The sequence below is a fragment of the Onychomys torridus genome, chromosome 13 (genome assembly GCF_903995425.1).
Source record: "Onychomys torridus chromosome 13, mOncTor1.1, whole genome shotgun sequence".
Classification (NCBI taxonomy): domain Eukaryota; kingdom Metazoa; phylum Chordata; class Mammalia; order Rodentia; family Cricetidae; genus Onychomys; species Onychomys torridus.
In genome coordinates, this window is record NC_050455.1 from 2807333 (window position 1) to 2820008 (window position 12676).

Genomic DNA, 12676 nt, shown 5'->3' on the forward strand with positions numbered 1-12676 from the left:
GGGGTCTTGTTGGAGGAAGTGCGCCACTGTGGGGGCGGGCTTTGAGTTCTCCTATGCTCAAGCTACTCCCAATGTCAGAGACCATTTCTGTTGCCTGCGAAGTGTTTGCCTACACTCCACCATACCCCACCACAATGGACTGACCTCTAAACTGTAAGCAAGCCACCCTAATTAAATGTTTCCTTTTTAAGAGTTGCTGTGGTCTTGGTGACTCTTCACAGCAATAGAAACCCTAAGTAAGACAGATGCAAATTTTTTTCTTTTTCTATCTTTCTTCCAGATGCTGGCCAGAACCTACATACGGTTTTTCTGACACTTCGTTTCCTAATTCTTTCTTTAACACACTGCTCTTCCTCAACCATGGTGGCTGCCTGCCACCCTGTGGCTGACCTCCACACCAGCCAGCTTAACTTAAAAGGCATGGCTCCCTGCCCCCTTCTCTCCAGTATTCTTTCCAGCTGCTGAGATTTACAGCTTAACTCTAATAAAATTGTCCCCCAGTTTCTGAGTTCATTCCTAATTTTTTTATTAATAAGACTAAGAACCCCAAAGGGAAACCCTGATTCCCCAAGTACCATCTGGTGACTGCAAAGGAACCCTCCAAAACTCAGCGACAGGACAAGAACATCTTCAGTCACATCTACAGCTTCCCAACCCCAAGAACAAGGACATCCTGCATTGTCCCAAGTGTGAATGCTTCCCCTTCAACTCGGCCAAGAAGACCCCATCCTCCCTCTGTATTTACTAATTTCCTTTGGCAATAGAACCCAGGGCATTCCACATGGTAGACAAGCAGTCTCTCACTGCCCCACCTCACCGACTCCTTCCTTTTCACTGTTAGTCTCTATAGGACTTACCATCATCAAACACACTCGTGTCCTTATTCTCTGCTTCTCTCTCTCTCTCTCTCTGCATGAGGCAGGGATCAGAACAGACCAGACACACTACAGGTCTGACATAATGGTAAATCCCGAATAGCCATACCTCACCCCGAGTCGCCCTGTCTCCTCATTCTTCTGTAGTTAAGCATGGTCAGGAGAGGCCTGCTCCAGCATCACAAAGCTCTGGACAAAATTCTAAAACATACACTTATTGGCTGATTTGGACCACACTAACTCTTTGATTATAAAAAGAGGCTCAGGGCCCTAAGGTGCTTCCCAGCCTTAATGTCTCCCTGGCAGATCTCTGACTTCCCCATGTTATAATGATCTGTTGTCTTGGCCTGTTTCCCTCTCCTTTGCTCTACATGGCCTCCAATTTCTGCTGGAACAGACTAATGTTTGTATTCCTAGATCCCAGCTCAGTGCCTGACACTTGGTAGAGTCTTGAGAATGCCAGGAGAGAAAGGCAGAAAGGTAAGTAAGAAAGAAAAATCTAACAATGAGATGATCACTAGGGTTGAAAGGGGCCCCTAAGTGCCTCAGAAGATAAACAGCCTGGACACAGGATGCCAATGAAAACCACCCTGCAGGAGAAGAAGTCTTAAGGATAAGAAGAAAAATCAACTTTGATTGAGCACCCAAGGCTGGGGTGACTTTAGTGCAGGATCACAGGTTCCTGAGGCAGGTCAGACTGCACACCTCCAGGAGCCACAGTCTAAGGCCTGGAGAAATGATAGGCTGGGCCACTAGGTAGCCCAGCCTGATCGCTTTTAAGCAACTTTGCAAAGCCAGGCTATTGTGGTTCTAAAAGAAAGGAATAGAAACACTGCACATCGATGCGAGCTGCAAGTGTCTTGACAGTACCACGAGTTCGCTGAACTTACCTGTGCATCCTGGAAGGGAAGGCACCCTGCAGCAGCCACGAGAAAGAGGGCACTGTGGACAGGCAGACAGAAGAGGCAACTTCAGCTTTTAGCATCACAGCACATTGGGGGAGGGTAGAAACGCGCCACCCACTGGAACTTACAAGTGGCCAAGCGCCCAGCTGCCCTGACCATCATCTCACAGTGATGAGCTCCACTCACAGCCAGGCAGTTCCTTCTCAGTAGCTCAGCTAGCCTGTTCCTGAAGCCCAGAATTCAGAGTACCTGAAAACTAGGGTTGGCTCACTCCAAAAATCCTCCTGCTCACCATCAATCCCCCAGATAGGAAAGAGGCAAACTGGGAGATCAGACCACAACCATGCCAACAACTAAATGAATGCAGCATGGAAAGAACATCACGTTGTTGTCCACTGCCACTTTGTCTAATTGATCTCAATATCTCTAATAACAGGGCATGTCTGTCACATGCTTCTTGATAACATGCCCTCAGTACACAATATCAAGTCTGTGGTACCTCTCTGTCTTAGATGCTTTGAACTGAGTCATGAGAAAATAATACAACAAACCCAAACTCAGTCCACAAACAACAGGCCCGGACCTTCACAAACGTGGAGACCCAAAGGCCTTGTCACCAAGCCTGATGACCTGAGTTTAATTCCTGGTCCACACATGTGGAGGGAGAGAACCAACCCCAGTAAGTTGTCCTTGACCTCCACATATCACACACGTTGTGGCACAAGCACATGTGTGCACAACACACACACACACGCACACGCACACGCACACGCACACGCACACACACAAATGTCTCTGTGTGTTTTCTTGGGTCTGAGTGGCTGTGGGCCCCAGAGGGACTGAAGAAATCTCCAGCTACAATAGATTAATAGAAATGGGTTAATTTAAGATATAAGAGCTAGCCAGCTAATAGGGCATACAGTTTATAAATAACATTAAGCCTCTGAATGATTATTTTATAAGCAGCTGTGGGATCATGGGCCGGGTGGGACTGGAGAAAACTTCCAGCTACACACACACACGTTGAGTTATACCAGCCCTGGTTTTACTCTTTATCATGAGGGAGGATCTCACAACTTTGCCAAGCTGACTTTGTACTTGCAATTCTCATGCCTCAGCCTTTTGAGAAGCTGGAATTATGGGTTTTCTGTGCCACCACACCTGGTTTTCAGGAGATTTTTACATATGGCATTATAAGGCATCTTATGCCAATATGTTATTATGTATGGAATTCTATATTCTATATATGGATCACATACATATAGACATGAACAAACACACACTCCATGTAATATACACACCCTGAGAGTCACAACCTCAGTGCACTGGAAACAGCGATGCTGAGTCATCCCAATGGTCCTCCCTGACATAACATGTGGCTGTGGACTGTAAGCAGACTTGTTGTTGGGGCCCTAGGCAGGAGGCACTGAGCACCCCTCATAGCCAGGCCCTACCTTTGGGAAGGTCAGAACATAGGCCAGCCTGTGCCCAGAAGCCTCTGCACTCACTCAGTCCACCCTCCTCTGACAGCCATGGTGACTTTATTGTGTCTTAGAGGACAATGAAGGCAGGGAGGGATGAGCGGGTGTGTGTGTGGGGGGGTGTCCCTGTGAGGAGCTTCCTGGGCCATACAGGCTGGTTTTAGTGAGGAGATTATGGATGGGCTTGGGGGCTCCCTTGAGTGGAAGGCCAGCTAGAATATACAATGCCTCCCCACGCGGGATGAGCAGGACGGGGACATCAGGGTGAGACTGGACTGACTCCCACAGCACGTGACCTCTAGCCAACACTATATCCGGTAGCCACTAACAGAGCACTAAGCTTTTCACAGCAGCTAATCTCCTTGTAAAGAGGAGGATGGGTTCTAAGGTTTTGTTTACATCTTTTTCTTTCAAGTTGCAAACTGTATTAAAGGCCAAAGATGAGGGAGATTGGATGGAATGAAAGTCCAGAAATACATTCACAACACCTAACACCTTATGAAAGCAGCTCCATTGGTGTCCTGCCTTCAGCAGGGGGCTTCTCAGTCACTGCTGAGGGAGGGGGCAGTCCAGCAGCTGAACACTGTTACAACAAGGACATGGAGGTACAGGGACCTGGGACATACTCTGCTGAGGACACTGAGGCATGGCATTTTTAAACCTGTCTGTGATCACAGCCCAGAACCACAATTCAGACCCTGGGATGATGCACTTTTATCATTATGGAAAGTCACAGAGATCCAATGTGCTGGCTAGTTTATGTCAGCTTTACATGAGCTAGAGTTATCTGAAAGGAGGGAGCCTCAGATGAGACAATGCCTCCATGAGATCCAGTAACAGCTCTGGCTGTCCTGGAACTCACTTTGTAGATCCATCTGCCTCTGCCTCCTGAGTGCTAGAATTAAGGCATTTTTTCAATTAGAGATTGATGAGGGATTTAATTAGTGATTGATGACTGTGGGTGGTGTCATCCCTGGGCTGGTGGTCCTGGGTTTTATAAGAAAGCAGGCTGAGCAAGCTATGAGGAGCAAGCCAGTAAGCAGCACCTCTCCATGGCCTCTACATCTCCTCCTGCTTCCCAGTCCCTGCCCTGCATGAGTTCCTGTCCTGACTTCCTTTGATGACTAACTGTGATGTGGAAGCTGAACAAACCATTTCCTAACTCGTTTTCTGGTCACACAGTGTTTCATTGCAGCAACAGAAACCCTAACTAAGACACCCAATGATGCAAATATTATTTTATGTGTGCGCACACACAGATTCATGTGTGAAGGGGTGCACATGGGGGAGCAGGTGCACAGGCATGTTCTGGCTAGAGTTCATGCCTCAGGAATTATCACTTTATTGGGTTTTTTAGATTTACTTTATTTATATGAGTGCTTTGCCTGCATGTATTTGTGCAACAGAGGCATGCCTGCTGCCTGAAGAAGTGGTAAGCCTCCATGTATGTACTGGGAACTGAACCCAGGTCTGTCACAAGTGCTAACAAGTGCTCTTAACCACTGAGCCAATTCTCAAGCCCAGATCCACTTCATTTTGTGAAACAGGGTCTCAACATGTCTTCTCCATTGTATCACACACTGGAATTGCAAGCAACTGCCCCCCCACTCCCTGGGCTTTTAAAGTGGGAGCTGGGGCATCATGCTCGTGTGGTAAGCACTATTAACTGAGCCATCCCACCACCACCCCTGTTTTGCTTTGTTTTTTAGATTTTAAGTTGTTTCCACATTTTTCATTTGGTTCTCCATCACTACTACTGCACAATTAGTGAAGTTTTGTGTACTCAGTGTAGAAATATAATATGGGGTGTTTCTTCCCCTCAGAAGAAAATATTGCACCCCATTAATCCCAGCACTCAGGGGGCAGAGGCAGGTGAATCTCTGTGAGTTTGAGGCCAGCCTGGTCTCCAGAGTGAGTTCTGAGACAGCCAGGACTACACAGAGAAACCCCGTCTCCTAAAAAGAAAGTACTGCAAAAAGAAAATGATTTTAAAAATAGGAAACAAAACACAAATATATGACTGTTCATAATAAATTCCTCCTTCAACAGTTTACCAGCTAAGTTAAACTCAGGTCAAATCTTACATCCTCGGAGTGTTTTCTTTTTAACTTACCTACAGATCTTTGTGGGCGATGTTTTCTGTATGAAAGTAAAAAGACATAATTAATTAGTCTTTCAAAACTCTTAATTCCCTTGAACAAAAACATTTAGATTAAAAAGCAAATAAATTATTAAGTCATTTTTTAGGGGGCTTAAGAGCTCACTGCCAGCAGCTGGAGAGATGGTTCAGCAGCTAAGAGCTCTGGCTGCCCTTCTAAAGGTCCTGAGTTCACTTTCCAGCACCCACATAGTGGCTTATAACTAACTACCTATAACTGTAGTTCCACGGCATCCGATGCCCTTTTCTGGGGGGCCTGCATGCAGACAAAACTTCCACATACATGAAATACATAAATAAATCAATCTTTTTTCATTTAAAGAGAACTTGCTGCCATAGCGTTTCCTGCTGCTTCCTGCTGCTTGGACCAAAGAATGACTTGGGCTGCCTGCGGCATTTGCTTGTGAATAACAAGATGATGTCGGTGCCAATTTTCAAATCTTACACACCCATCCAAGGAGACAGAGAGAAGTCAACGTGATCTACACAGGAAAGGAAACTAACCTCTAGTTCAACTTCTAGATGTATATATGTATTCATTTATTCACTGATTTTTAAAAAATACTCACTATTTAAGTGTATGTGTGTCTGTGTGACTTTTCATGCACCATATACATTCAGATGCCCACAGAAGCCAGAAGAGGGCATCAGATCTCCTAGACCTGGTGTTTGTAAGACACTCAGTGTGGTTGCTGGGACCCACACCCAGGTCCTCTGCCAAGGCAACAGGTGGTCTAAACCTCTAAGCCATATCTCCAGTCCCTTATTTAATAATTGTGGGGAGGGGGTTGGTCTTGCTATGTTTCCCAGACTGTACTTGAACTGCTAAACTCAAGTGATCCTCCTGCCTCAGCCTCCTGTGTAGCTGTAGCTACAGGCATGCATCACTGTACACAGCTACACCTGTGTCTCCCTAACTATGCCTTTCACACACCCAGCTCTGACTCTTAGCAATGTTACACATTTTCTGGTCTATAAAAAGTGAACAGAAGCCAGGTGATGGTGGTGCACACCTTTAATCCCAGCACTTGGGAGGCAGAGCCAGGCAGATCTCTGTGAATTTGAGGCCAGCCTGGGCTACAGATCGAGATCCAGGAAAGGCTCCAAAGCTACACAGAGAAACCCTGTCTCAAAAAACCACACCAAAAAAAAAGTAAACAGAAATGGTGATAAGGGGCATTTTATCTTACCCTCAGATCGAAGGAAAAATAGCAGATTGGGAGCATATAATCTGGTATTTAAAATGCCTTGAAATAAAGAACTAACCTGGCCTCTTCTCTTAGTCTTTTTAGTCAGATCAAGTAAATCAACCCTTGGCACAGAAGGACTGGATCTTAGCAGAGTCACACAGATTTTTCTGTTTGATAGTGGAATGGGCAGGAAGAATGACAGCTTAATTCTGGATACTTCAGGATCATTTTACTATCTGGGGCAAGCCACAGTTTTTTACCTCTATTCAGATAGTGTGTTGCTAAGAAGGAAAAAGGGCTGAAGCCAGGCACAGCAACACACACCCATCATCCCAGCCCTCCAGAGCCCAAGGCAGGAGAGTAATGAGTTCAAGGCCAAGGTTGGCTACAAAGTTCCAAGGCAGTCTGAGAGCCTGTCTCAGAGAAAGAGACAGAGACAGAGACAGACAGAAAGACAGAGACAGAGATCGCTGACAAAAGAAATATGCGGTCTGCTCTCCAGGATACCTTAAGTTTTCACATGTTGAAAAATAATCAAGTTTTTTGTTCTTTTAATAAGCAGCTTCTATCGAGTACAGACCTTCTGAACATGGGAACCAAGGCAAGCATGGCTGTGCTGCCCCCTAGTGGGCACAATGCATCTTAGCCCCTGTTACTGTGCTGTCTTTCAAGCTGTATTAGAAGCTAAATCCGGTGGAAACCTCCCAAGTGTGGCTGAAAGGAAGCAGGAGGGCAGAGGTTGTGGGCCCGGCTACCTTCGCTACAAATAACATGTCTACCCAGGAACCACTGCGGGGGCTACCCAGTCCCTGAGAGTTCAGCCTCTCCGGGCAGTCTTTCTTAATTAAATTTATTTTTTCATTTATCTATTCTGGGTTTGGTTTTGTTTGGCACCAGGTCTCACGTACCCCAGGCTGGCCTTGAACTCACTTACCTTCCAGTGCTGGGATTCGGGAGTGCACCCCATACCCAGCTATTTTATTTTCATGAGACACACTCTACATCTCAGGCTGGCCTGGAACTCACTATGTAGCTCAAGGTGGTCTTGAACTCAAAATAATTCCCCTGCCTCAGCCTCCTTAGAACTGGGATTACAGGTATAAGCTACCATGCCCAATTATTTTTAAAATGTCAAATCCTTTCAGACGGACTAAAGAAGCTGAGAGACAGCGTGAGGATGCCATAAAAGCTCATTAGAGAGCTCGTGCCCCAGGGCTCTTGGACAACTGGGACACTACTGTGTGGCATTCTCATTTCAAGGCCTTGCCCCAGAAATAAGCCCTCCCAATAATATCTCAAGGTCTGGGGTTGTAAAAAGCAACTCCTCAGAAGTCCTATTTCTGGCTGAGTGTGGTGGCACAGGCCTGTAATCCCAGCCCTTGCCGGAGACAGGAGGACTGCAAGGTCAAGGCCAGCCAGAACTACACAGTGAGAGAGAAACAGTCACATGACAACAGTTATACTAAGGGCTAAAAATCACTCTGGATTATCTAATTTCCTGCAAACACTGCTTAGTGTGTGCTGGGCTTTACCTGTATTGTCTGGTATAATTATGGGTCAAGAGCCAAGACATGAAGGAAATCAGGGGAGACGTTGTCCAAGGTCTTGGGGGTTTGGGCTCAGCATTCTGGTTCCACACCTGACCCTTTAATGCCGCAGCCTGCCTGCCAGTCCTGCAGTGACAGCCTCTCTGACCTTAAGCCACCTGAAGTGTCCTTTCTTCCCTGTTCAGGAGAAACCCCACCCATCCCATGTAGCTCAACTCCAATCTAGCCCTGGAGACGCTTCCCTGTGGTCACTGGTCCCGGCACCCAGCTCAGCCCACATATGACCCTACGGGCTTCACAGACCACATATTAACGTCAGCTCTTCCCTACACAGCTGCGAGCTCCTCAAGGGTCTCAGCGCACTTTCCTCTCTCAGCTTAGGCCTGGCAGAATGTCTGCTATTCAGCATAAACCACACACTGAAAACAAACTGGCAGTGGCAGCGTTCTAACCCCTCAAGACACCGTTACCTTGGAGTCAGACTCTGCGTGGGGTGGAGGAGGGCAGCAGAGAGAACATGTGGAACTCACTGTGTGTGGTACGACATGAACTGCAGCCTCTACATCAAGTTAACTCTCATAATCTGGGAGTCAATTCTCTCTCTGGAATTTATAAATTTATACATAATGGTAATTGTGTACTGCTATACATAAAATTTATACATAATAGTAAAGTTTATATATAATGGTAAAGCCAAGTCTCATAACTTTTAACATTTATTATGTATCCAGTGTTCTGTCTGCATGGATGCCTACTCACCAGAGGAGGGCACCAGACCTCATTACAGATGGCTGTGAGCCGCCATGTGGTTGCCGGGACTTGAACTCAGGACCTCTAGAAGAGCAGCCAGTGCTCTTAACCTCTGAGCCTTCTCCAGCCCTCAGCTTTTGACATTTATTATGGGGTGGGGTGCGCATCAGCAGGTCCGAGGACAGCTTATGGCGGTCAGTTCTCTTTTTCCACCATGCGGGTTCCAGGAATCAAACTTGGTTGGACAGCGTGGAGGCAAGCCACCTCACTGGCCCTCACTGGGACATATGAGAGTGTGTGAGGGAGAGAGCAACTGTGTTCCTCATGAAAATACACACTCCCAGGTTCTCAGCTGCAGGCCTGAGATTAAGTTACATTAAGAACATATCCCACATCAAGGAGGTGGAATTTCAGGTTCCAGGCTAGCCTGGGCTACAGAGGCCAAGGGCTTAGGAGGCAGAGGCAGGAAGATCTCTGTGTTCCAAGGCCAGCACTGATCTACATAGTCAGTTCCAGACTAGCCAGGGCTACAGAGTGAGGCGCTGACTCAAAACAAAAACAATCAACACAAATGAACAAATAGAAACCTAGAAATCTTCATTTCAGAGAAGATTTTAATGACAAACTGCTAGAAAAACCACCTACATGTGAGCCACAGGGACTGGCCACACGCTTCATCCAACATGAACAGCAACAGCAGTTGGGGGTCTGAGACTTGTTCACGAAAAGGCCATGTGTCAGTCCGTCTGTATACAACATGCAAAGAAAATGTCTAAAAATACAGGCTTTTCCAGAGTTTTCTCCTTTGCATTTTTCTAAAGCTATTTATATATCTTATTACATTCACTATGGAGAAAGGTTGTTTTGAATTTACTTGAAACAGGGTCTCACATATCCCTATATAGCCAAGTATGACCTTGAACTTCTGATCCACTTGACAAGTGTGAGGATTATAAGCTCATGCGACCATACCCAGGGCTTCACATGTGCTAGGTAAGGACACCACCAGCTGAGCTATGTCCTCGGCCAAAGGTTTTCTCGAATGACTAAAATTCTCACCTCCTGCTTGCTTCTCAATTTACTCTGACAAGAACTGATGTTAGCAGGTGCAGTTGCACACACCTAAGGGTTAGGAGTTTCAAGGTTGTCCTCAGTTATACAGTGAGTTAAAGGTTTGAAGTAGCCTGGGCTACATGATACCCTGTCTCAAGGGGAAAGAAAGAAATGATTTGTTGGTTTGTGTGACTAATGAAATAGAGTTGAAGACTCTAAATATTCGGTGTTCACTAGTTACAGTCATGAACCCTTCCAGCCAGCAGCCCGATCCTAATTTGTAAGTAAAGCAGCATCTCCTGGGGACAGAAAACTCCAGGTCACTCTCTCACCTGACTCGACTTCTACCCTGACCAACTAGGAGGCAGAACTGTGGAAGTGCTAGTCTTCACTTCTAAACTCACAGCTCAAAGTGAGGGTGGTGTGAGTCAGGCCTCCCAAAAGCTGAGCAGCAGAACTTGAACCTCAGAGGAGAAAGTGACTATCCAGAAGCCCTGGGGCTTGCTCCTGAGGCTATAAAGAGATTCATTATGCGGCTCTGCTCTAGGGGAAGGGGAGTCAAGGGAAGCCAGCTAGGGATGCAGAGAAAATAATGTCCTGTCACCAAATGTAAGAAATGTAATAACACACACACACACACACACACACACACACACACACACACACACACGCGCAGGAAAAGGTATTGGTAATTCCATTCCAATTATAATTCTATAATTCTAGCACTCCACAGGCAGGAGTATTTGCAGCCAGCCTGTGCTACACAGTAAAACCCTATCTCAGCAACAACAAAAGGATGCCATATAAAGTTTTACCTTATTCTGCGTATTAAAAGAAAGTCACACCAAAGTCCATCCGATTATAAGAGCCTGTAATTCTAGGTGGTAAGAATGGGGTGCTGGGGGGCGGGGAGAGGGAGTGTGAGCACTGTGGCAATATGGAAATCACACGATGATGTCAGAGAGGTGTCCCCCTCTGAGCCCAAGGAGAAAAGCTGAAAATGAGACCAGCCGGTGGGTCACCCCTCCTCTGCTCTGGGACAGCCTCAGAAAAACCAACACAGGCCCTGCCTGGCTGTACTGGGAACCTGCACATTGAGTTCCCATTCATTAGTCCTCAGCAGGCTACACAGGGAAAGAGACAAGGACCTATGAGTGACCGCAGCAGGGGGTGAGAGGGGACAGGATGTGGGTGGACAAAGACAGGGTCCTGAGGTTTGAACTCAGATGATGATTCTCCCGTGAGAGTCAGGTCTGGGGAAAGAGCTGATGGCTTTGTACTTCCAATGCTTTGGGGCCATCCAGAGGCTCTGCTGGGCTCTGAGCCCAAGGAGAGAGCAAGGCTGGCATAGACAGAAGGTGAAGTGGGGGCAGAGATGTGGGCATAAGGACAGAAGATCCTGAGACACTGCCCCAGCAAATCATGAAAAAGCAGATGAAGGATAAAGAGGCCTGTAAGAGGAAGGCCTGAGGCTCAAAAGAGAACCAGGTGGGGGGGGGGGGGGTGAGGGGGTGGCCATCAAGGCCAGAGGGTCAAGAGAGTCCAGAAAAGGTTGACAAATAGCACACACAACCAAGGAAGAGTCAACTGGCCAGTGGCCTCCAACCTCAGGACTCTGCCAGAGCAGTGTCTGGGTGGGGTGAAGCAGGAGCAGCTGAAAGGTGAGGGGACAAGAATCCTGGAAAACGATGGGTCTCACTGTCACTGTGGCCAGGAGGAGATGGGTAAGAAGGGCAGAGCTGGAGTGGGACAAAGGAGCTTGCCAAGCTTCTCGCTTGGGTTAGTTTTATGATGTCACTTGTAGGGCTGGGTTAATGTAAGCCGATCTCCCTGGGCTGACTCCACCTCGTGGATATGGGACTAGAGCTCGTCATAAATAAATACTCAGTGTGTTCACAGGCAGGGAACAAGTTGGTAAGGTGAACAGGCTGGTGAACTAGGCAGAGCAGGAAGACCACAGAGCTTCCTCCAGTGAGTAGGGGCAACAGGGAGACTGGGTGTGGCATGGTCACCTCTCCCTCTCAAGCATGTGTCTCAAGTAGACAGCTTGCTTCTCTGCAGCTCAGAAGTTCAAAATGTGATAGGAAACCAAATGAACAGATGTCAGAAGAAAAGAAACTCCTGAAAGAGGGACCAGATTAAAACCAGAATTGTTACTATAATCACAGGGTGTCCACTGTGTGCCACCAAGGGCAGGAAGCATGTAACCCTTGCCACGAGTCCTCCCTGCCCAGTGTCACTGGTGTCGCCCTTTCACAGACAGAAGCCCCAAAAGTGAAGGACCTATTTCAGGGGTTCCTGTTAGAGCAGGCAAAAAACTGGGGAGCTGAGAGGAAGCTTTAAACTTTCAAATGTTATTCTTTTTTTTTTATAAACAGATGAAGAACTAACAATAAAATTGAATTATGTTTGTAAATATACCCACACATATCTTCTTTATTTCTACCTTAAGAAGTAAGAAAACATTTGTCACTAAATAGTTAACAGAATGTGAATTAATGACTGTGGGTTGCATAGGCCTTAATTTAGTCAATACTATTTATTTTACCTTCAGATTGGGTCTCATTTTTCACCATTGTAAATAACATAAGCAATATGGTCATTAAGAAGTCTTTGGAAAGATATCTAGAGATGTGTGTTTTAAATTAAAAATCTATATTCATTGAGTAAATTACTCCTCAAATCTATCCTAAAAAAAAAAAACTTTCAAATGTTAA

The 12676-nt window shown here is 46.4% G+C and overlaps 1 protein-coding gene across 3 annotated transcripts in view; it reads right to left on the bottom strand.

The window, feature by feature from the left end:
- Positions 1-12676, bottom strand: part of Tmem241 (transmembrane protein 241) — a 140830-nt gene that overhangs the window by 94098 nt on the left and 34056 nt on the right. For all 3 annotated transcript variants that reach the window (XM_036205131.1, XM_036205129.1, XM_036205130.1), the window contains 2 exons: positions 5375-5400; positions 1766-1817 (listed from right to left, as the gene is read on the bottom strand). In XM_036205131.1, the coding sequence (XP_036061024.1) occupies positions 1766-1817; positions 5375-5400 (78 nt within the window). The remainder of the gene's footprint in view (positions 1-1765; positions 1818-5374; positions 5401-12676) is intronic.